The sequence below is a fragment of the Lytechinus pictus genome, chromosome 1, assembly GCF_037042905.1.
Source record: "Lytechinus pictus isolate F3 Inbred chromosome 1, Lp3.0, whole genome shotgun sequence".
Classification (NCBI taxonomy): domain Eukaryota; kingdom Metazoa; phylum Echinodermata; class Echinoidea; order Temnopleuroida; family Toxopneustidae; genus Lytechinus; species Lytechinus pictus.
The window spans coordinates 11,582,552-11,608,165 of NC_087245.1; the positions used below are offsets into that span (position 1 = coordinate 11,582,552).

Consider the following 25,614-nt stretch of genomic DNA (forward strand, 5'->3'; position numbering starts at 1 on the left):
ACTGTTGAACACAACATTTATTTTCCTGTCTATTTCTTTATATATTTTGATACATATATCTACAATGTACATGGCATAATATAAATACATAACATTTCACTTCTTTAGAACATAGTACTTTTCATCGATTACAAATACACCTTGAAACAATGGGGGGTTCTCACCATGTTTTTTTGTACATGAGAATATAAAACAAATATGTAAAACAAGTATAGATGCATCTTCAGTCTGAATTTGATTGTAAAATGTTGCCTCAATAATATTATCATTAAATGAAGGATTTGGCACAATGACATTGGGGATTGCACTTGTATTTCGGGAGGGGTGGATTTTTTCTCATTTTGAGGATGCTAAAAAAGCTTTATTGTTCTTCTCCCCTTTTCGATCTTCTTCTTCTCCATTTCCTACATAAAAGTTCGTCATCATCCTGTAACTGTCATTATCATAATCTTTTCTTTTCTCCACTCTCTTTTCTTCCGTCATTTCTCAAACTACTTCTCCGTTCCTTTATGATATTTTCTCTAACGTTGTATATACAAATGACATGCAAATTCATTGATTTAAAAAGAAATGGATTTTCTTCATTCAAGCACATTCAGAATAAATTATCCTACGAAAATGTAACCTTTCAAAAACTAAAGACTTTAACTTTTAAGCAATGTTTCTGTGTTCTCTGGGATGTAACAATAAAACACATTAGAGAGAGTGTTACAGAGATATGCATACAATTACACGGTTCATCATAAATCTACATAATATGTTTGAAATATCCTGACAAACAAAGACTTCTTTAAAATTTAAGTGATCACATACCCTGCTGTTACCAGGCTAAAAGTAAAACCATTCTCGCACAGGAAATGCCAGATGCGAACGGAACTGAGTACATTACCCTCTTCCACCACAGGAATAGAGTTTTTGCCATTTTTAATCTTGAGGGAGAATCACATTTGATTAACAAATTTTGTACAGATTTTATAGGAAAAGGGATACATAATTGAGCATGATTGTCTATAGTTAAAACCACTGATTTGGTTATTCTGTCGAAAAGACAGGAAAACAACCAAAGTCAATATGTTCAATAATAATGAGTCCAATTATTATCGTAAACAGAGAGACACTGTCATTAGTTAACGAAAGTTTATGTAGTATATAATGGCATTAAGCCGACTATTCACTTAAAATAAATAACCATGTAATGTGACCTGAAAATTCAGAATTTGATTATACTTGTTCAAGATGATACTTTTACAAAAATCTTTCAGTCATCATGATCGTGCAGCTTAGTATAATGATTTGACAACCACAATCTAACTCAAATTTAAAGATTGTAAATACGATCCGTATATTGATACATCTCCTACATAATTATCATACATAAACAAGTCAGAAAAAAACACCGCGATTGTACACCATATCTATCGTTCTACTTGTACATATAGATATGACTGATGTTGTTCCAAACACTAACATCATTTATTTCATAATTATAATTTATGTACTGTATGTTTAATGAATTTCTCCTCTATCTGAGAAATAGTGAGGATATCTCTCAAAATGAGATTAACATTGCGACAGTCAGACCAAACCGACCGGTGGTTTGACATTTGGAATGACTTAATAGCCTTTTTCAGATCTGAGGAGCGTTTCATGAAAGGAATTGTCGGACATTTTATGCGACAAGTCTCGTTTTATCCCAAAGTTACCATAGCAACAGTACTGCTTAGCCAATCAAAACCAAAGATCTAACAACTTGTCAGACAAAAATATTGATAAAACGCTCTCCTGCAGTCAGTTTCGCCAATACTCTCAAAATCAATTAAACATTCAGGTGCCTGGATATTTTCTGAATCAAAGAATGACGTTAAAATTAACAGATTTGGGCTAGGATAAAGAATAAATGAGATGAATGACGTATTGTCAATTCGGGCAAGGAAATTCTCTATAAATTTGTTTTTATTATTATGAAGCATCGGCACATACTGACAAACAGAAGTCAATCCATGTTCGCCAAACAAGACAGTGATCACCATCATGTGACCATAGCGCTTGAAGACTCGCTCTCTGAAAGAATTGGGACATTTGAACTGCGCTGTGCCACCTACGATCTATCCGCTGGGTACTCTCAGGCATGAGACCTGGCGATTACTTTTCGACTGTTAAGTTAATGACTTCCATTCCGTTTTGTTTTAAAAGTTTAGGTATTGTTCATTGAACAATACACTTTTTATTCCCCCAGAATCACAACTTCTACACTTTCGAAAAGTTCAATCATCACTTAAATAAGTCTTCCTCACCAAAGCGAAGTAGCGCATCACCTGCATTTCAATCTCGGAATCAAAGACCGCTTTAGTATCAACTATCACGCCCCAGGGTGTCAGGAAAGTTATGTAAGAGTCGTATATAAACCCATTTTTCTTTTAACTTCATGAAGTGTTTTTTTTTTTCAATTACTTCACATTCATAGCTCTGTTGAATGTCACAGATGTGGTAGATAACAGAACACCGCTGTTTGGGATATTATCGTTTTCGTCCACAAATAACGACGCAACACCCACGTGACCATGACTGTCCGCGGCATTGACATCCATGTTTGATCCGCGCGACGATGTTCCAAAGCTGCTTCCGCTGCCGTTGCTTGAGGTCGAGGCTACGGATGCTGCCCCTGGTGTGGAGGGCGCTGAAGGAAGCGAGTCGATTCCGAGATAAGCTACGTGTTGCGGGTTGAATCGAGGACATTCAAGACTTGACCGATGTGTGTCTCTTGCTGTTGAGGTAGGGAAAGTCTGGTTGCATCCTTCACACGAATATGGCTTTGCTTCACCTGAGAAACAGAGTGATAGAGAAAAACAGAGAGAGAACGTAAAATTATGTCATACTGAGATGCCAGTGGACTGTGATTGGTCAAAAGTGAAGAAAAAAAAGTTTCCCTCTACGTCTTTAGTAGGCAAACTTGGGGGGTTTTTTTTGCATATGGAAGTGCCATTTCGAATGCAAAAACATGAATCCCACCAAATCGTCTTTTTCATTTGAAAGAAAAAGATATGTGCTATCTTCAAGTCCATGAAACCATTTTGGTTCGATAACGATGAAGAAAATGATTCCTATTCAGAAAGGACTTAGAATATTTGTTTCAACTGAGGTGCACGATTTCTTACCTTCATGTATGCTGAGATGGAACTTGAGTTCATAGGACTGATTGAAGGCTTTCCCACAGAACTGACACACACATGGTCTTTCTTTGGCATGGGTTCGGCGGACATGACTGTCATGGGCTGCATGTGAAGCGAATGCCTTGCCACAGTGACGACATTTGAAAGGCTTTTCACCCGAGTGTTGTCTGAGATGGGTTCTGAGGATGCTGGAAGCTGTGAATGCTTTGCCACAGTATACGCACTTGTATGGACGCTCACCGGAGTGCACACGGAGATGCTTGTTGAGGCTTGATGACTGTGGGTGACGAAAAGAAAGAAAATCTCATAAATGTGGATAGCATAACCTTAAACCAAATAAATCAACGAATTCGGAATATCCTTTGCAGTGCAGAACATCATACTTTTCGTGTAAATTCGCCATTAAAAATGATTTTCAAAGGAAAGAAAGAATCCAACTTCATGGAAAGATATTTTGATTTTGAACCTTAACAAATATGTGTGCGCGGATGTGTGTGTGTGTGTGTGTGTGTGGGAGAGGGTGTGTGTTTAGTGTGTGTGTTGGGGTATTTTTTGTTCATATATTATTACGTCTGGCATTATCCTTTAATAATTATGTAGTTTTCACTTTCACGACGCATTCAAGAACATAGAAAATATGTTGTCATATGCCCTTCATAACAGCAAGAGTCTTTGTCGAAAATTGGTAAATCAAAACTGGACTCTGAACAAACGAAATATATGCAATTTTTCGTCAGCCCCGAAACTTAGGTCGAAATTTTTGTTCTAGTTCACCAATTTTTGACAAAGACCTTTCAGCTATTTTCATTTGACAGGCATTTTTCAATACATTTACTGTGATGAGGATGCGAAAGCGTCCTAATATCACCACCAAAAAGACATGGACATGATGAAGGCACAATAACAGATCAAATTAATCATGACATGTATGTGGGGGATATTTATTCAGTCATACCTGTGAAAAGCTCTTTCCACACACAGTGCACTTATGTGGTCGATGTTTCTGATGTACGTGCAGGATGTGGATTCGAAGCCTATCTCGCTTTTCAAACGATCGCTTGCAGAGGTGACAAGGGAACTTCCTATCCCCCTGATCCACACACCGTGTGTACTTGAGATGTTTATCACGGTAATCCTTGTAAGCAAACACCTTTCCACAACGATCACATTGGTATCCAGCAGAATCTGCATGAGGGAGGTGTAGAATAATACAAATATATTTGAAAACAATCTAAAAAAATGCAATCATTTCAATGTGAAAATAAAACAGTTGCGTTTAAAGAAAATAAAGAAATATGATGCAAGTTAGTGGGTTCTGTGCATCCTATAAATTATGATTTTCAAAACAAGGATTTACATCACGGCTTTTTAAATTTCTTATTAAAAAACTTCATATCGATTAGGATTAAATTTATAGTTTCATACATGCATTGTGCGTGTTATCATTGTTTAGTCTGAAGAGTTTATTTTAATAACTTTCACTTTTGTTTATAAACCTCGTCAACGATGATCCATTATTATCGAGACTCGTCAAAATAAAGACATTCAATTTTAATACATAATTAGGCTTGCTCAGACTAATCAATGGTAAGCGAAAGTTCCCCATGGGGAAGGTCGTGTTGGGTGTTTTATTGATGACTATTAAAGGTCTCATAAACCACTGACTGATGATGACGATCAAAACCGAAAGAGTTGTATGCCTTTATGCTTTCATCGAGTAATGTTCTTGAATTATCATGATATATTTGATCATCATGTAAGGCGATAACAACAACGAACATGTCGGTATTATCTTTTAACAAAAATTAAGCGTATTATATCCTAATAGAATTAATTTGAATAAACAATAATTGGTTTTAAAAACTGAAGAAAATGGTGATATGACTGAAACTTAAAAAGGTGGGCTTGATGATAAAGACTATTATAATCTTGTTCCGTCCATGGGTGTAACAAACTACTAAAAATGGGATGGAAATACTATAATGGAATGAATAAGAATTAGACAATCATTTAAAGGGAGAAGTAAAAAGGGATAGAGAATGAGATAGGGTTAATAGGTGAATATAAAATTAAAAGTGGAAACGTGATAAGAATTTACACTAACCGTCGATATTCTCGTCGTTGCCTAAACTTGTTTGACCGCGGTTGGCGTCCTTCAGAGCAATGGGTATGCCCATGAATTGAAGATATGAATCGCCATACCAGACAAGAAGTTCTGTACCCTGTAATTAAAACAGAGAACAATCATCATTAAATTTTTTTTTAAATCAACGATGAAAAAAATTGGAATCTATAACAGAGAAAGTAAGTAGTATGGTCTCATTGTGTATGCTGTTGTATTTTTTTAAGAAATCTTATTTTAGAATCTGCATGATCTCGGAGTAAAATAGTCAAATATTGTTTTATTTTAATTTGTCGAAGATATAAATCGCCATCGTCATTTGCAAACTTCAATGGGTTACATCAAATTAAGGTTACTCATGAGTTTCCATCGCTATTTCTGCATACGTGATATAAGCCTACTATTATATGGGTTTTGGTAGGATTCCCATTAAAAGATAATATTTTAATGCATTCATTATTATTTCTCCTCTCTATTTCATCTATAATTGGGAGAATTATTCAACATTCGGAATATATTTTGAGGGTAAAATCACGCTCCTTCTTCTTGGTATGATTATATAGTATAACCAAAAAAAAATAACACACCATCACGTTTCGGGGAAAATCAAAGCTTCCAGGCCTACTAGTTGAATTAGATTTACGAAGGTCCAATTTGTGTCAAAATTGATAGAATTATCCCAACTAACAAAAACACACTCATTTACTTTCAAAACTTTTTAATAATGCACCATCGTTCGTGTCTCACCCGTGGAATATCTTTGCAGGCTTCGTAGTATATTTTGTCGTCAACTTGAATCGCGATGAGATTTTGTTCTTGGGCGTAGCGGGCGCACTTAATCAAACTCATCCACGAAAAGGCCCCTTGACGACCGTCAATGAAATGACTCAGCTTTCCATCTTTGAAAATCTACATAATAAATAAAATAAAAAGAACAATTCTCATAAAGCCAAAAATTAAAGAAGAAAAAAAGCGCCCGGACATGGAGAATGGATGAAGGATGGTGGAGTGGGGGTGACGAGTAACCCCTCAAGGAGGGAGAAGGGGAGGATGGAGAAAAAAGACAAATGAGATAGGTTTCAGGTCGATTAGAGCAGTCCTGTCTGCTCAAATGACAAATTAATAAGTAAGTATGAAGGGCAAGTCTCTTTAAATGGCAATCTAATTCATAGCCGAGTGCATATTAATCGATAATCAAGAAACTTTGACAATTTCGACCTCTAAAATTGCTGCAAATTTGAAGTTTAGACTACCCTACAATATCTGAACAAACATGTAATCAGGTGCGAGTCCTGATCGTATTAATGGTGTATAAAGCTCTCAGATTCAGGCGCAAATTGTGGAGTTTAGTACGTGACTTACACGCATTTATCGTCAATCGGAATATTGACTCGAATGTCGTCGGCTCCGAAATTCCTGATTAAATTCTCGCTAAAAGCTCTTCAAATCAGATTGCCAAGGAATTATGAAAAAGAATAAAATGTAAATATTGATATGATGTGAAACCCTCACGTGTTGACTAGGAGCAAGCTATAAGTGCACGTGTAGAGTACAAATATAGAGCGAATAAGAATTCATGTCGAAATTAACGTGTGTATAACATGTGTCAATTTTCCGTCATGCATGCTCAGGGATATCGATTTTGGAGATAAAAAGGTAATAAGAGGGATGAAATTGGATAGGAAATTGATATGAAATAAATCTGATGTGTAGAGAAGAGAAAATGAAGAGGGGGAGATGGAGGAATGGGGGTGGGAGGGGGCTGGTGGTTAAACGTATTAGAAATTGTAACAGAAAATGAAAGAGAAAGATTGTAGGGGAAGTAGAGTAGATAACATGATTATATTACTATTACCATCATCATTATCAATAATACACACTAAGGTTTCACTAGAATTACTGTTTCTCAACAACGTAGGTGTTTAGTCACTCCTCAAACTCTCACAGATATTTAAAAAAAATCATCAATATTACTATAACTATTAAAATCTATGTATAACAAATGACCCATCATTCATGTCATCTGGTTGGTTATATAGATGACAACGTTGTCCTGTGATAAATCACGAGTTTGCATTTATTTCTGCTACCGATCTATGCAGGTATCTTACCACGGAAGTAAGATAATTTGTGTTTCGATCTCACTTGACGACTTACCCTCTGCATTGTATCATGACGAGTTTTAATCTCACATGATTTAAGCATCGAACCTCCACGTAAGACAGATATTGCAGATATTGTCATCCGATTCGATCAAACTTCGGGGTTTCAACGATGTCCTATAGCTAATGCCATCGACTGGTATAATATCACTGATCTGACTTTGAATTTGATAATACCTTACCTTCCACATAGGGCTGGTATCATCTGACTGATCTGACTAGGTAGATCCTTTTTTTTTTAGTTTTTGTTCTTTCATGGCGTCTTACCTTCGACATAAGACTGGTATATTATCATGCGATTTTTAAGTTTGTTTTAATTGCGTCTAACCTCCCATACAAGACCATGCCGACGTAGGGTTTTAAGTGTTTTTTAATAGTATCTTACCTCCCACATAAGACTGGTATCATCATGTGATTTGATCTCACTGGGGTGTACTACTCGTCCAGTAAAAGGTCCAAACCGAGTTCCTTTCAAGATCACTGTCTGCTGACAAAAAGCACTGTAATGGGGCGATATGGATCCGAAACTCGATCTCAAAATAGACAGGCCTGTCAATGAAAAATAATTTTAAAAAAATATAGACATTATCAATAACTAAGTTTTTGCGTTTGTCATGTACTGTATGAATATCTTTATTGTACATAATTGGTAAAAATTATGGCAGTCATTAATTACGACAGAGAAATAGAATTGTGCACCTTGTCAAGAATGTTGTTTGCTTTGTTTTTAGATGTAGAAAATCGATTCCTTCCTAATGCATTTCGTATCGTTGCCCGGTAAAACGTTATAGTCCAAATGCAAAGTTTAAGGGAATTTCAAATTCCGTAGGATATTTATCATGGTTAATGGCTGCTGTAAGATGCTTGAAAGCGCCACCTCATGTCTATGTCAGTTGCCACATTAATTCGTTTGTTTGTCCGAGACAATTTCACTCTTTAAATGATTGTTCGTGTATGTTCTCAATTTAGTATCAATAGGCCTTTCAATATTAGCACTGATGAATGATACGATTCAACTTTCTATTTATACCTACCCTCTGGGAGATCTCCTGCATTGATATCACCTAACTTCTGAGAGAGAACCTGAGATTTCTTGTGTTCGCCTGGAATCGTTTCCACTTTCGAGATCGTCTTTGATGTCGATGGTGACGTCGAAAGCTTGTTGTCTAGAAAGGAAATTGAAAGAAAGAAAGATCCATGAAATCACTGAGCTACAGTTGGCCTTTTGTAATGCATACTTTTCATATTCTTTTCATTAGATTTCATTCTGTTACTAGATTTATGTTATGCGACTGCATTATGACATTTCACAGATATTGAAGTACATAAGCACATTTCATAATGACTATTTCAATTGACATTCACTGAAATAAAATAAAAATGTGGTAAAAAATCAAAAGATTGGTTGAAATATGAACCTCCAATTGTTATAGAAATATAGATTTTATTTGCTTTACAAACAATTAAGTTTCAAAAACACTTGGTACCTTTATATTTCAAACAATAAAATTCTAAGAGTATGGAATCATCACATATTCCTCACGCAATTATGTAAATGTTGCTTATATAAACAAATAAGTTATCTATAATAGAATTGTTCGAATAACTATGGAAATATAGGTTACCAACATTTTTTAAATTGCTAGGCAATCGAGGAAATTGACTAAGTTTTAGTAAATAACAGCACTTGACTCAAACGATCCCTTTTGAGGGTGTGTGTGTGTTTCAGAATCCGAAGGACATGCAGTGAAAACGAAAAGTAAAATAAGAATTTTCGTAAGCAAAATGAAAAACTAGTCCAATCAACTGGCAGACATGACTTGATCCCACCAAGATTGCCCATGAATCCTAACTCAAAGTTATTACTTCTAACGAAGCCTGCATGAAACGGCTTTAAGTTAGTCTAGCTAATTTCGATTTCCGTACATCAGTGTGAAAGAAGATACAACTATTTTAGTTAAGACATACTCAAATTATATAGATCTTCTCTCTATTTGCTCCTGGAGTTTGCAGGTTTCTTCTATGAGGCTTAACTACTGAAATACTCGGCAAGGGTTGGATAAAGACAAGATTATTTAAGAACGGCACGTTAAAGACGCTTTCCTACAAGGACATGGTGATTTATCGAGATAAGGCTTAGAGAGTGAAGGCGTCCAATAGTTTGTCATTTATCTATCTCTTTGTAGTTATACCGTATGTAATTTACCTGTGATATATTTAAGCTAGATCTAACATTTCCTTTGTGAATCATATAATTGGAATGTTTCCTGTGATTTAAAGTACGATTGAAAAGAAGGATGAAGAAGATAAATTTCAGTCAATTTAAATCACCAGAGTTGAATGAATTTTACTAAACAAATGAGAGGAAATTGTCAGGAGTACAATTCCCATTGTATGTGGATACAATGTGTATGCCATTTCAATTAAATTAAATTTTATTTTTGTTGTTGTTATACTACCATTCCATAATTGCCGATATCGTTACAGTACTCGAGAACTAATATAGATTCGAATTTCCAACTTGTGTCTAAATCAACAAATTAATAATTCTTCTTCACAATTAACTTTTATTTACTTTACACTATACTTATCTCAAGACCTTTACCGCAAAAGGCTTTCGATTGATTGGCCTGATTTTTATTTAACTAAATCTTTAATATAAACGTGAAAAAATCTGATTTTATCAGGGTGTATCTTCATGTTTATGTAAAGAAAAATAATATGATATCGATCATATATGAGGGGGAGAAAACCAGAAAATCACTCCGAATTACTGCTATAGTGTTGCGTTACGTATGGTTTACCATGGATACTGTTATTACCAAGTGTGGATTTATGGGGCAATTAATACTTCAAACTCTGCAGATACTTGGTTATACCTATATAGGAAACATATGTAATCCGTTCAAGTAAACGCCTCCCTTTTCATAATTGAAGGAGGTAATGATCTCTAAGAATTAAAAAGGGAAGTAATACCGTGGCTTAACTTTCACTTATACAAAAGGGTTTAAATCTCGGTTTGTTCAGGGTAATAAGAAGCACCTGTGTTTAGTAGTAAATGTCGTAGTTTCAGGAAAGAGTGAAAGTAAAAAGGGATTGGCGGTCTCGATTGTGTCATTTAAAAGGGCTTTTTCTTTCTTTAATCATCCAATTGTTGAAGGTGTTGTGGAGAAACCGAAGCAAATCGATACTCATTATTACGGTCACGTTGGATGATTGGGTTGCTTGCTAAAAACACATCTATGGTTAAATAGTTTGTTATGTGGAACGTTTTATACTGACAGGAAATGAACAATAGACAGATAGAAAGAGAAATAAAAAACTCCACGAAACAAAATATCGCAAATCGCTATCGAAAATGAATTAATTTCAAACAGAAAACAACTCATGTCAGAAAATAAGTGTAAATGTATAAAATAAATTGACATTAAGAATAGGAAGACAAACAAATAGCACAAGGAATAGGAGTGTGTTATAGGCGATACACCAAATCTGTACAACCATGAATAATACATTGGGTTATTACTTCGAAAAGAGAAGACCGCAAGAGTTTGTTATCTTTCTTTCCGTAATTGTTATTCGTAATTTACTCCTATATGAGATGAGAATTGTTTATTTGATGAGTAATGTAAACGATTTATTCAATCAGTGCGTCCTCTAAAATTGATTGCAAATAAATCATGTTAAAGGGAAATAAAAATGTCCCTCCAACGCCACAATAAGACAATGTAAACCTTACTTGGATTCGCAACAGGGTCATTCATTAAAACGATCATGTTTTTCCTTCGTCATTTTCGTCATACATGCTCCAATTACATTTATAAAGAGCAGAACGAAAAGGTTTGACATTCTTTAGTTTTCACCGTTTTGAATGATACCCGTATTTCGATACCTCCGATGGCCAGGCAGAGAAAAGGCAAACATGATTAGGTCTTTGTATTCATTCAATTACTTCCAAAGGGGGTCATCGCTTTTCAATCCCATTATAATGCTGGGCAGTTCGACTACCTGTAACACTATTCTAACGGCGAGACACGCACCTCTTTTATAATTGCCGCAAATCGCCTCTTTTCAGCCAAAGTCATGCTCTTAAGAGGTCTTCTGAAGAGTGAAAAGACTATAATCCACTCTTTTCTACCCAATACCTGTCCATGTATTCTTTTGTACCCATCTGCTCGCACGCAGCCTCAGGCTTGGCTCGGGCCGAGTAAACATCATCGGCCCTTTACAGGTATCATCTCCAATCATAAAAGCGCCATTGTCAAAAGAAAATTAGGTGTTCCTCTTGCAGCTTTGTGCCCCTAAAGCCGATGTTTTTCAGCCACATAAAGCACAACAGTTCCAAAAAAAGTCGAAACCCCAGAAAAATAGCCACCAGTTCAAGAGTTGAAAGAGACGAGCCACGAATTCAATTTGACGTTAAAGACGTTGGTTTAAGACCAATACTTCGACAAACAAAACGAAGTTACAGCCGGAAAGTGTTAAGTTAAGGAAGAAATTACATCAATGGAGGTGAAAAGACCTGGGGGCCACAAGGTGAGTTTTGTAATACAAAATCCACATAGTTCCCCAAGCAATAGAGAATAACATTCAGAAGACGAAATGAACCCCCATTATTTATTCAAAGAGGGGAATGTTCAAGAAATTGATCACAAACAACTGTGTACAAAAGGAACAGTTATTTGCTGTATCATAAAAACACGTTTGGTCAAAAAGCTGTGAGAGTTAGGTTTATTAATGGCTCGTCACGCACACTGGTAGGAAATAAAATAGTTTCTGAAGATAGCTAGGTTTAAAAAGTTGGACCGATGCATTCATTATAATCATTTTCATTCACTACGGTATAAAGACAAACTTAGAGATAATATTATTACGCAGAAACAGAAATCTGTATACATAATATATATATATATATATATATATACATATATATATATAATTATTATTATTGTCATGATCGAGGTCTTGGAGTCTCGTATTTATCTAGTATTTCAAAGATCTTTTCTTTTCAGAATTACAACATAGTTGACGAAACCAAGACATATAGTTTCAGGGACCCGTTGCATAAATTTTTTGCCATAAAAAAAACTCTGTCAAATAAATAAAAACTCTGGCAAACAAAATAATGACAATGAAAATTACACATTAAAAAAGTTTTGCAAAATATTTGCCAGAGTTTTTTATGGCAAAAGTTTTATGCAACGGGCCCTAGAATTTCAGAGCGAGATATTTTTCAAGTCAATTAAATTTGGCGTAACTCCTTTCATACCTATAACAGTTTTCTAAAATCAAAGTTTGAAATTGGTAAAGCCTAGCAACATGCGTGAGGGTAAAAACAAAACAAAAGCCTTTTTCGGTTTATTGAAACCTATGAACTGAAAGCGTGACTAAATTTAAGGACAAATGTGTCGGATGTTAAGAACTATTCATTCCACCGCCATGTTTTGATTCGTTTATGTTTAAAAATCGAAACAGTTATAAGTACTCGCGGTCAAAACAACAATATAAAGCGCAAAGAGGAGTCATTTTCTTACACAAAGGAAAATATTCCAAACACTTAACCTTCGAAATAGAAACAAGATTAAATCTCTTTTGATCAGAAAATTTTAAAGCGGTAATATTCCTGACTTGACCGTACATCATCAGGCTTCTATCATTATTTCGCAGGAATGTTAACCGATGCCAATAATAAATGGATCAATTCTTGTTTAATCTGACTAAGAAAATTGAACGAGGGCATATAGGGCCTGAAGGTGCGATAATTATTTCGAATATCCTTCCTTCACAACTCGTTTGTGTACATTGAAAAAGATTTTTGTTCTGCATTATTTAGATCAGCTTTTTTTGTATCAGACATTCAATATAAGTGTTATTCCTCCCTTTTATTCATAAGGATTTTGATTACTCTTAGGGATTTATTCTTAGATTTATATTTTTCAGCAAATCTTTGCATATTTTCATCATCAAAAAGCCGTATTTTGCATATGGCTAGCCTAGTAAAGCCTTAATTTTTTTCGATATCAAATACTAAACTATATTATCAATATATTATACTAAGTTGTCTTCTGGTTTTTTAAATGATTGAAATGACAAAATTATCCCAACAAGACATTGATTTGAAAAGACAAGAAAAGAGTGCAAAGTATAGTATTTTTAATGATAATGATGATAAACGTAATAATAACAATAATATTATTAGGGATAATAATAATGATTATAATTCTAAAAATGATAATAATAATAATTATTATTATTATTAATAATATTATTATTATTATTATCATTATTATTATTATATTATTATTATTATTGTTATTATTATTATTATTATTATAGCAATTTTAACAATGAAACATTACGTTAATATTATCAGTAGTACATGATGATAATATTGATAGTAATAGTGACAATAAGCATGCGTGATATATCTCGCATTGCCAATAGGAGGATCTCCAGATATCTCGACGTTCTATGCTCATAACGTTCTTATAACTTATATACATGTATTGTCATTTTTTGCTCAAACTTTTAGTTTATGATCATATTATTTGATTTTTGTTACTTTCACACAAGCTAACTTAATCCAAAAGTTTCTTTCTTCTTTATTATTATAATATATTTTTAGAACATGCTAATGCGTCTAATGATAAGTTATCACTTGCAATGTTTTTGTGAATGTGCGCATGACATATTTCATGAATTTTGTCCATTGTTTGTGTTAACAACTGATTGTCTGCCGATTTATTAGATATGTTATCTTCATTTTCCGCTCCCCCTCTCTCTTAATTCCCGTCCCCTCCCTCCTCTCTAACCCACTCTCATCCCATCACTCTGTTCTATAGTAGTGAGGATGGGGCACTGTGTTCTGCAGACCATCATCTCATGATGTTTGTCCCATCTTCTAACTGTTGTATTTACTCTCAGTATACTTTCCTATTAGAACACACTCCACCTCCTTAAATCAGGTTAATGGTGTCTTCAAATTAACCTGTATCCTGGATATTTTCTGGGCCTTAAGTGGTCTTAAAATGGACTGTACGTAAGTTACGATAAACAAAACGAGACAAAGGTTAAGTGAATTAGGTCCGATCTTAAGAGAGAAACCATTCATAAAAATGTGTGGGTTTTTTCTCTCTCTCTAAAAACGACTATTTGAATGATAAAGCAATAAAGAATATCATGAATATTAAATGGAAAATGAGATTTTTGTGAACATTCGAGTCGTCATCATCATTGTCATACAAAACACTTTCATCATCATTATCATCCCCCATGATGATGATCATCATTTTCAATATCATAATAAAATGAAGAGATGAAATACTATTATAAACTATAAGATTCAAATGGAAAAGAAAAATTGGAAGGGCTAATTCAAGAAAAAATTTCAGGTGAATAAGAAGACGATCAAAAGAGAGTGTTATAAATTAACATAATTAAGTAAAGTTGATAAAATGATAATTACAATTTCATTGTAGATTTTCTTTTCATAAGAGCAAACGAACGCCATCCCATAAAGGTACCGAATGAAAATAAAACTATCATTCAATTAATAATCACCATGTCTACCTATCATTCATATCCTTTTCGTGCATTTCTGCATGTCTAGTTCTTTTATTATTTTAGCTCATCTTACTTTTTAATCAATGGTTCTTTTTGTCGATTCCCCTTGATTTTTTGACGTCCAGTTAGGCCCTTTCTTCTTCTTCTTTCATTACCAGGTCATAATTATATTTGACTTAAATGCATATTCATTGTCACCATCAACGTCTGTTTTTCTTCAAAGATTCCTTAAGGAAGGAAATTAGTTCTTACCTTTATGCTGAGAAGGGAGCCCCGACATTGCACAACCTGGATACCTCTCTTCCCCGGTACTACCCCGAAGATAACCGTACAAGGCGCACTCAAGATCCGATGCAGAAAAATTGTACTTCTCCCGCTTTTCCAGCGAATCGCTTCCATCGACTCCACCGGAATCTCCGGGTGCCTTCCGCCCAAAAGGAGATGTCAGATTATGGAAGGGATGAACGGGTGATCTCGATGGAGGAGACGAGACCGGTATTTCACAGTGGGGTCTGGTGAAAGGTCGCCGATTCGGGTAAGAACCGTGTGCTTTGAGGAACTCATAGTGGAAGGCGTTAGGAATTCCTCTCCCTCCTTGAGATGATGTCGGGAAAGCACCTGGTATGTTTCGGGGAAAGGGGGCACCAAGAGTCGCCTGACCAGCTGAAAATACCTGAGTCGGGAATGGGAGGGGCGACCGGAAAGTCATAAGAGATTCCGAAGAGTTTGGCGAGGTGCCCGCTGCTAACATAGGAGGAGGGTGGGGCCATAACGGCAGTGGAAGTCTGAAAAAAAGGAGCAACAAACAAGAAATACTAAAATTAAAATATAGGCCTACAAAATTCTCAAGTGGTCCTAGCCTTTGGTAGATTAAAAAGGTTATTCTGTAGAACTTTGAATAGACTTTAATAATAGTTAAATCAGTTTTAAACATAATTATCATAAGGTTAATCGTGATTATTCAAAATTTATCGAATATTCTTTTACCTTAATAAGTTTTATTTTGTGACCTGCACCATGTACTATGATGATATTACTCAATGTAGGCGATGAAACTAAAATTTATATCTTCTCATTCTTTACAACCTGATTTCCCAAAACTTATAAAAAGTTTAAACTATAGTTAAGAGGGGATCGTCCAATCCATTCAAAATGTCCTATACAAGATAAATCTGTGTCAAATAAAGCCCATTATATCCTTGAAATGTTCATTTGGCTACAATATAAATTCTACAATATGAAATCAGGATGTTCATTGACTGCGGCATAACTTCTTATCAAATTGGAGAAACAAAATTATTCTCACAATGGACACGCAGCTCGCGAATGAATACATGAATTGACTTGTTAGTAACTTGTTGATTTATTTCGTTGACATATAGCACCCGAGAGGAGGGTGTTCTAAATATGAAATTCATCACCACATATGAAACGGTGCTTTATTCTTCTACTGTACAAAACTAAAGGAAAGAGATAATTCGTTTTTCTTTTCAGTGTCAAAATTGTGACAGTCTGATATTAAATCCTTCGCGCTAACGGTGATGCACGAAGATGAGGACTTTATTGGTATGAAGTTGATTCGATGAGCTCTATATACTTCACATTTGTTTGCCACTTAGCTCATGGCTATGGAGAGCTAATCAGAGACACTTAATTTGATTGGATTTAGGATTGGTCTTATTGAGATATTAAGAGTAGATTGCTACCGCGCGATAGAATCTTTGATTGTTGACTAGAGGCAATGGCGCAACCAGTTGGGATACTGATTGTATTATTAGCTCACATCATGTCATTTTTCATCATCTATCCATTATTAGATTGATCAAATGATGAGTAGAGTCTTAGGGGTTGTACTCAAGATAGAAGGTGTCAGTATTATCACCTATAGCTTATAATCCTCATGATTATCGCTCATACATTTTTCCTTCTTCTCCAGTTCATACTACAACAATTTTCCTCCCCTTTTCTTAATGTACTTCTTCATCTTTTCCTTCTTTTCTTCTTCGCCAGTAAAATGGTAATAATGATGATGATCATTGATTTTATTATCATGTTCATGGTAAAATAAATATTATGATAATTGTCATCATCATTATTAGCATCATTATTATTGTTATCATTATCGTCGTCATCATTGCGACTATTTAGCTAAATATGTTATCGCGCTAACTTTAATCTTTTAGTGTAAGTTCTATTCAAAAATCCAAATACAAACAACATGTTTAATGTGGATTAAGCACTCATGTTTTTTTTCTGATACAATTGTCAATTTTATATAACAAACTGTGTTTTTTTAGGCAAGCGAATTTCACTTTAGAAACAGCTATTTTCTGGATAGTTTGAAAATGAAACGATTAACGTCGAGCAGGCAAACAAATCGATTACGTTTGCTTTCTATTGATCGAAGACAAGCAATAAACCAACTGAGATTCAGTCGTTATTTGAATACTTTTCCTTTCATTTTAATTAACAATGGTTCAATTTCCAAAATCAAGAAGTTACGAACTGGGTTTTAATAACAACGTCCATCACATCGATAATTTCATTGAGAATTTCTAACATATGTTTCCATTTGCCCTTATTCCTTTGCAATCAGAACATAGAAATCCTGGATATTGTTTAATTTCATCGTCCGATGCACCTGTACGACAAGGAACAAGCACGATCGCGTATTTTTTTTCATAGCATTTGTCGCCATGTTACATTTGGGGAATAAAGTCGTTTTATTTGCAGTGTGCTCTATTTCTAACGTTTGCTCACCTACTTATCTGCTTATAATGTTATTGATCCTATTACCATATTTAGATTTTGTAATTGTCTCATGTTGTGACAGCTGCTTAATTTTCGATTCATATATTTCAATACCTTCATAAAGTAAATTGAGGTACAACTCAGCCTTTTTCCACAAAGTAGAAAGATTAATCATGAATCATATCAGATACAATTATAATTTGTTTAGTGAACACCTAATAAAGAAAGAAAGAGATCAAAATTTCCAAGATTATCGATGTAATACAAAGATAAATCAGCCTAACCTCGATAACACAGTATCTTACATATAAGCAGATTAATAGAATTAATGAAAGAATAAACGTTTTGATTTGAAATCCTTTACTACAAAGGAAATTCCACAACATTTAGTCATGGATAGCTTTAAAGCTGAATTAAAAGAAAGAAAACATGAAAGAAAAAGAGAGAAGTTGTTGCCACCACTTTCTTTGTTTGGTGTGAATGCTTTGATATATCAAAAGAAAACGATCAGAATATAATGACAATATATTGCCAAAGAATCACTTCGTTTCGACCTTGAGAAATAATCGGTGCTTGCGCAAAACAGAAACCCTGCCGGTTCTATTATCCCGAAAACACCTTCATTCTTCATCCATTTCATATAAAATAGTGATGGTGCGCAGTGGGGCGTTTAAATGCTCAAATTGGATGAAGCTTTTAACAGGTTGTATATGGGAGTAAATCGACCCAGCCGATGGCATTATGTATTACCTCATCTGTAACAAAAGTCGTTATCATGCTGTTTAGATACATCGTCTTCTCCAAGTTGGAATTGATTAGCCATTATGGATAAATGATAGTATATCAATAACATGTCATGAATTCATTTTTATTCTCAACACGAGAGTGACTCCCCATGCCCTGTCGCAATAACCATTATTTTCTTTCCATTTCCCTTTCGAACTGTTTTGTCTTGCTAAATATCAGTCTTAATATGCGTATCTTGGGATATGATAACGATTATCTCGGTTTGAAAATGACTATTACTGTCAAGAATAAAGAATATTAATCATTGTCTGTAATGATTTTTTACTTTACAAAAATGTTTATAAAAAGCTAAGGAAGTATTGTTGATGAATTATTGCAAAGAGAATCTTACTATTACTGGTTCAGTGACTGACTTATGTGGATGCACTCCCCCCCCCCCCTCTGTCTTCTCACTCTCTCTCTCTCTCTCCATCTCTTCAAATCTCTCTTATACACAAGTTACCCTTTCATTTATCAATCTATTTATCTTTCTTTCTGCATTTTGTTGTTCCTCTCTCTCCTCTTCTTCTTCTTCCATTCCATTTATCTGGAGGCATATGACCCCACTTTCCTCTGAGGATACATACCTCCCCTCCGGGATGTAACACTAATCCACTTAACGCCTTCTTCTTGCTATTCCCCCTTAATATCATTGCATCATAAAACGATTGATTCAACTTCGCCGCCTCTGTGCGCGCGCCAAGCTAGAAATTATTATACCGTAAAGCACTCATTCGAAAAATATTCCCCGTGTCATCGAAGCGATTGGTCGCACTGGGCGCACCGGTTGATCTGCCCGAGGGGATCGTCTGATGGTACCGTTAAAACACAGCTAGTACCCCGTGTCCCTTGAGAAGACATTTAATCATATTAAACGATGTTTTCTCTTTCTTGCATCCTCTTCTTATCAGCAAGATTATATCACTTTCATTTTTATTCTTTTTTTTCCTTGAAAGGTGAAAGGGAAAGGGCGCTCAAATATCGCAATGGCGGAAAGAACGTCTACCTAAGCTTTTCTCACTCTGTTTCTTTTAAAGCTGAAATATTTGTATAGGAAGATTGTGGGGGTGTCGTCCGAATTCCTTAACAATTCTGTGTCAATGTAAGATACTATTATATAACAATATAATTTTGAAGTAAATGCAATTCAAGGAGGGATGTTATGATTTCCAATAAACAACCCTTGTAATTTTAGTATATCTCTTGATATACAACATTGAAAATTAATGTTAGCTTTCGAGTTAATATATATAGGACTTAATATGATCAACATCTCGCAAAGTATATCAATAATGTGCATTTCAAACAGACAGCCACGATTTAATAAATATAAACCGCTTTTGTACATGTGAGAACCGCTTTAAATAAGGTCTTCTGTTTATCTAGTGTCCCAAATGTTTTCTAAAGAAACGAAAAATTAAGGAAGTCAATGCTTAGAAGTATCATTAATATTTCAGTGCATCATACGGATTGCATTACAAAATTCGTTCGATTTATAAGTGTTAATTTTTCTCTTACATCTAGCGCTCCTCGATTTTTCTTTAACTTTATTTTCCCGCTCTCCGGTTTCATATTTTTCTTCTCTACCTTCTGTTTCTTTATCCTCCTCTTCCTCTTCTATTTCTCCTTCTTCTTCTTCTTTGTCTTCCTCTTCCTCTTCTATTACTTCTTCCTTCTTCTTCCTCCTCCTCTTCCTCCTTATCTTATTCTTCTTCTTCTCCTTTTTCTTCTTCTTCTTCTTCTTCTTCTTCTTTTTCTTTTTTTCTTCTTCTTCTTACTTTTCTAACATTTCTGTTTCTTTGTTAATTTCTTCTTCTTCTTCTTAAAATTCCTCCTAACACCTTTTTTTCTGAAATTGTGTCAGCTAGGAGTCAACTCGAGTATCAAAAAGAGACTCATATTCCGAATTAATTTGACTCGGAAGGATCAATGGCGTACAGATAGGGGGGCTTGGGGGCGTTTGCCCCCACCCCCCAAAAAAAAAATGACCAAGAAAAAAATAAAAGAGAATAGGAAGGATAGAAGGATGAAAATGATATTTTAAAAAAATATTATTTCACAATTTTTCACAAAAATTGAATTCTTGTAAAAAAAATAATAAAACTTGTCAAACGTCAAAAATTTTCAACGTTTTTATAAATTTTGCCCGGTACGCCATATCTCGCCCCCTCAACATTTTCGGCTCACTACGTCACTGCTGAGGATAACTAAATTTCGCCTCATTGTAACTCAGACAACTAGTCACTCTGACTCGGAACTCTCAGGTGAAGCCATTCCTATAGTCAAATTTGACTCTGCATGGATAACAGTCTTATCTTCAGTAGATATGAAATAATATCATTTCTTTTTTTTTTATTTCGGTCAATTTTCAGAAGACGGCAAATTACCGTCAGAGGCACCATCGTTTGATCAACCCTTTCAAATGGAGAGCAAATCAAATACATGATCAATAACAAAATGAACAAGGTAGAACAAAAAATTACAAAGAAACACAACATTAAACGAACACAAATCAATCTAAAAGTGTTCTTAATGAATGACAATATGGATTGATATACAATCCATAAAATAATGATTCGACACAAGTAATGATGACTGTTATATTCATAATCGATTAAAGGACAATCACGAATGCATGTGCCTGGTGTTAATGAGTTAGAAATTGTGAAGAATGTATTTATTTTATTCTAATTATGCATGTATTTCTGCAATCTGAAGTGCAACTAAATGTTTCCTTGTTTCTGAGTTATATTTTCTAAAAATGGAAGGGAATGAAAGTATAAAATACCAAATGGAATCAACACACACACACTTACACCCACACGGGATAAATCTGACTAACGATGAAGAAATATTTGTAAGGTAACAAGAAAAAAAGGTTAACTTTATTAATAGTATTATTAATGGATCGATTCTTGAGTCTCATAAACAGACTAGAGTGGAGATATTTAAGTAGATACTCTGGCACCCTTAGGGGGGCGTGGAGGTGAATTCACAGGGAGTTAAGTTACCCTTGTTGAAGATTTATGCTCTTTAATAGTACAAATAACTTTAAAGACTGTTTGTGTAGGAGATCATAAAATAGTCGAGTAGATACAACTTGCAATATGCTAATTCAATATGAAGAATCATTATATGTAATCACACAGCGGGGTGTTTCCAAAAACTTGAAGAGTGGGCAATGCAATGAAAGAATTAACTGACAAAATACAGTAATTAAATTCGCCATGCAAATCATAGCCTGTCATACAAGAGTAAAAAACAAATATCTATTTGTTTATTTAACTGTTTGTTTATTTGTATGTTGGTTCATTTATTTATTCATCATGTCTTATTTCTACAAAATAATAACTGATCAGGAAAAGTTTTAATCATGATCAATACGGGTTGTAAAACAACAAAATATATCAGAAGAATACATGAATAGCTTGAATGACGATATTTTGTCATTTCCGATAATAATAATTATTATTATTATTTTATATCGTCACTAGTCAAGCTAACATGATAAGATTGTTAGATTTATTACTTGCTTACACCCAAGAACACATGTTGGGAAGAATGAAATCGAAAAAGCTGGCCTTCTTCGCAAAGACTTGAGGTCGCAACAACTTATACTTCACCATGTTCATAACATTTTCTATTCAAACGAATATCATTACATATCAAAAAAATTTACACGGTCATCTAATATTCACGGGCATGAAACAAGAAATAGCCTGTTTAACTTTGTGGTACCTATGAGAAAAGGTCAAATTGGCAACACATTTTATTATAAAGGTATACATTTTTGGAATTCCCTCCCTAATCATGTTAAATCGGTTAAGACTTTTACACAATTTAAAAGAGTATTGAAACAACACTTAAAAAATGTCCCACTCTGTAATGTTAAATATTCTTTCTAATTTCATGTGCCATCGTGTAGTCAACTATTTAGTTATGATTTATTTAATCAACTTGTTTTACATTGTTTCATCATATTTTGTTGTTTGCGTGAAAGTTTGATGTCTAACTTATTCGTACTTTTTCATATCTTAGGTTTTACGATTCATGAATCTTGTATTAGTTACGATGCATTTAGCACTACTTAAAAACTGATTATTAGTATAATTCTCATATATATGTAACTTAGAAGTAATGATCGTTTACTCAACCTGTTTTACAATTATTTTAATCATATTTTGTTGACTGCGTAAATGTTTTTCATGACAAACTTATTTATTTTTGTCTTTTTATATATTAAGTTTTATAATTCATCGTGTTAATTTAGTGGTCTAGACTTAATTGATGTAGTTTGTAGATTTCTATAGGTGTTTTTTCATAGATGTACATTGTCTTCAATTACTGATGTAAGGACCCCATTGGAAATAAGCCATCTCGGCTTTCATGGGCAATCCTGTCAAGGTATACACTTCTGTTCATATTTTCTTGTACTTGTTCATAGTTACCTGACAAATAAATCAATCAATCAAACATTACGGTTATACCTTCTTCCTCATCAGTGAGACACAATTAGGAAAATCATGTTTAATTAGAAATTCGAGGAAAAAGTAATGTACAGAAATTATATTTTTTGTCATTTCCGAGGCACCTTTTTCATCGTTGGTTGGGTTCGTGTCGTGCTGGAGTGAGAGAGAAGAAACACTGATACGAAGAGCGAGTCTCGAAAGCTAGTGCTCGGGCAAGGATTGACGAAGCGCATCGAGTTTACCCGCTAACCATGCACTCGGCCAATCAAGCAGGGAGGCGAGATTAATTGGGAGTTTAAGGCCACTTAAATACATGTAAATGATGAGAACCAGTAAGGATATGACGTTTATCCGCTCACTGGAGAGCGACTAGAGGCAAGCTAATCACATTAGCAAGAGCAATGATAGCAAGGAGGATAATTTTGTTGGTGGCTATTTAGTTTGCGATGGAGGGCATAAGTGCAGAGGACGGAGGCTGCGCGGGGGAGAAAGATGTGTATAATAATTTTTATGGATAAGGAAAGGATAAAATGTATGGGGGAAGAGATCGCGGAGGGGAGTAGTATTTCTCCTCTCCCCTACTAGAGAGGGAGAAGAGGAAGAAAGTGAGAGAAAAGGGAGTGGTCGGAGAGAAAGAGAGAGGGGGAGACAGGGGCTGTAGTCATTGGCGGCGGAAGCCAAAAAATTTAGAGGGGGTCCACCTGAAATTTCGGGATGGACACAGGTAAAAAATTGTACAAGCAAAAAAAAAAGTTTATCAACCAAAATTTTAGGGGGAACACAAAAATTTTAGGGGGGGTCCATCTGAATTTAGGGGGGACGCAGGAAACAAAATTGACAAGCAAAAAAAAAAGGTTATCAACACAAATTTTAGGGGGGTCCTGTCCCCCCACCTCAAATTTAGGGGGACAGGACCCCCCCCCCCCCCCCCCGCCTATGGCTGTAATAACCGTTGAGAGGGAGTGAGCAGGGCGGAGATTGAGAAATATAAATGATAATGAACTAAGGGACTGTCTTTATTGATGATGATGATATAATTATTTGACGAGAGCAAGAAAGAGAGAGAGAGAAAGAAGGCAGATGTGAAAGGGAAGTGGAGTCTTAGTTGGATAGGTGGTAGAATCTTTGCTGTAAAATACCCATGTTTTGAAATTGACCGGTATCCTATTTACGTATTTTGAAAGATGTATTACTTTATAACTTTAGTAGACCATTAGCACACGAAGTATTCAAGTATATATGAAAATTAATATTACAGCGTAATGTTGGGAGGGGTGGTTTGTGTAATACACGCCCTGCACAAACAAACACAATTGTACAGACTGGATTAGTTTTAATCGTATTTTTCATTTCGCGATTTGTTACAATACTGTTTGATCTACAGCGTATGCTCTTACCCTTCATGTTCCTATAAAAAAATTACCTAAAGTGTCTAAACAATCATCCTCCCAAATGCAAATCTAATCAATCAGTAATAATTTCGATCCCATCCTTGAATCATAACCTCGTTCAATCCCTTAGAGTAAAGCAATGGGGCAAAACAGTGATCAGAGGCCCCTCGTTATAAAACCATGTCGGATCACGTCGAAAATCACCCTATCCTTTTAGATGATTGGAAAATTAGGTTTGAGGTAAACCGGGACATTTTAATGATTAGGTTTCGGATCATCAGTCTTTTTGCGCATCACCTACGCATTTATCTTCTCGATTTGTAATGAAAACTGTACATCTTGAAGGCCATTTAAGTAAGAAAAAAATGCATCTGAACTTTAGACTAAAATATCGTTGGCAGTTTTATATCGACCTAATAAACTTAATTCAGAAAAGTCCAGAATAAATATGATATGAGACGATTGAAATTTTGAAAACGTAATTGTTTAATTTTAAGACTTACTTACAAATTGAGTACTCGAACTAAATAAAAGGCATTATGGTATAAAATTGACCTGATGTTCAATGTGTATTTCCAGGAAAATAGCAGACACTGAATAGATGATGGAATCAGCTAGACATAACCTCGAGCATAACCAAGATCGTGATTTAACGACTGAAGTACTCAGATACTATACAAGAGCAAAATGAGTTCCAAACTCTTTACATTTCTGAAAATAATGAGCTGTCTTCCTCAAGCAAGAATAAATCCATCACATCCTCCCCGTTTCGTCCCCCATCCCAGCCCACCATCACCCCTTTCTCTACTGTCTCACGACTCTTTGGGATGAACTAGGTACTTAACCTTAATGAAAAGCAGCGACCGTTCAGAAACAGTAATCCCTTGTGTCTAACAGCACCCATGTGTACCCATGCGAGCAGCCAACCTATTCCATCTATGATAATGCAATCTCAATTTTAATGTGATTACCCCCTTTTAATACCTTTCTGCGATGATGTTTTTGAACTAGTTTCTAAATCGGTGTTGTTCTCCTCCATTACCTTAAAGCTATACGAAAAGTATATAATAACGAGCTTGCAGTTTGAAATAATAATGATAAAAGCTCGAGTAATTATTATGCACGGAATTATTAAAATGTACGATAATGACACCACATGCAAAACGGCTCATCTAACTTTGCATCCCATATCATAAAAAA

At 34.9% G+C, this 25,614-nt stretch overlaps 1 protein-coding gene across 1 annotated transcript in view; it reads right to left on the reverse strand.

Annotated features, from left to right (window-relative positions):
• Positions 1-25,614, reverse strand: part of LOC129257391 (PR domain zinc finger protein 14-like) — a 30,682-nt gene continuing 5,068 nt past the window's right edge. Inside the window, exons 2-9 of the mRNA XM_054895702.2 lie at positions 15,270-15,802; positions 8,489-8,620; positions 7,840-8,003; positions 6,040-6,201; positions 5,275-5,392; positions 4,126-4,355; positions 3,156-3,447; positions 1-2,821 (exon numbers count right to left, since the gene is read on the reverse strand). Coding sequence (XP_054751677.2) covers positions 2,448-2,821; positions 3,156-3,447; positions 4,126-4,355; positions 5,275-5,392; positions 6,040-6,201; positions 7,840-8,003; positions 8,489-8,620; positions 15,270-15,802 — 2,005 coding nt within the window. The 3' untranslated portion in view covers positions 1-2,447. The remainder of the gene's footprint in view (positions 2,822-3,155; positions 3,448-4,125; positions 4,356-5,274; positions 5,393-6,039; positions 6,202-7,839; positions 8,004-8,488; positions 8,621-15,269; positions 15,803-25,614) is intronic.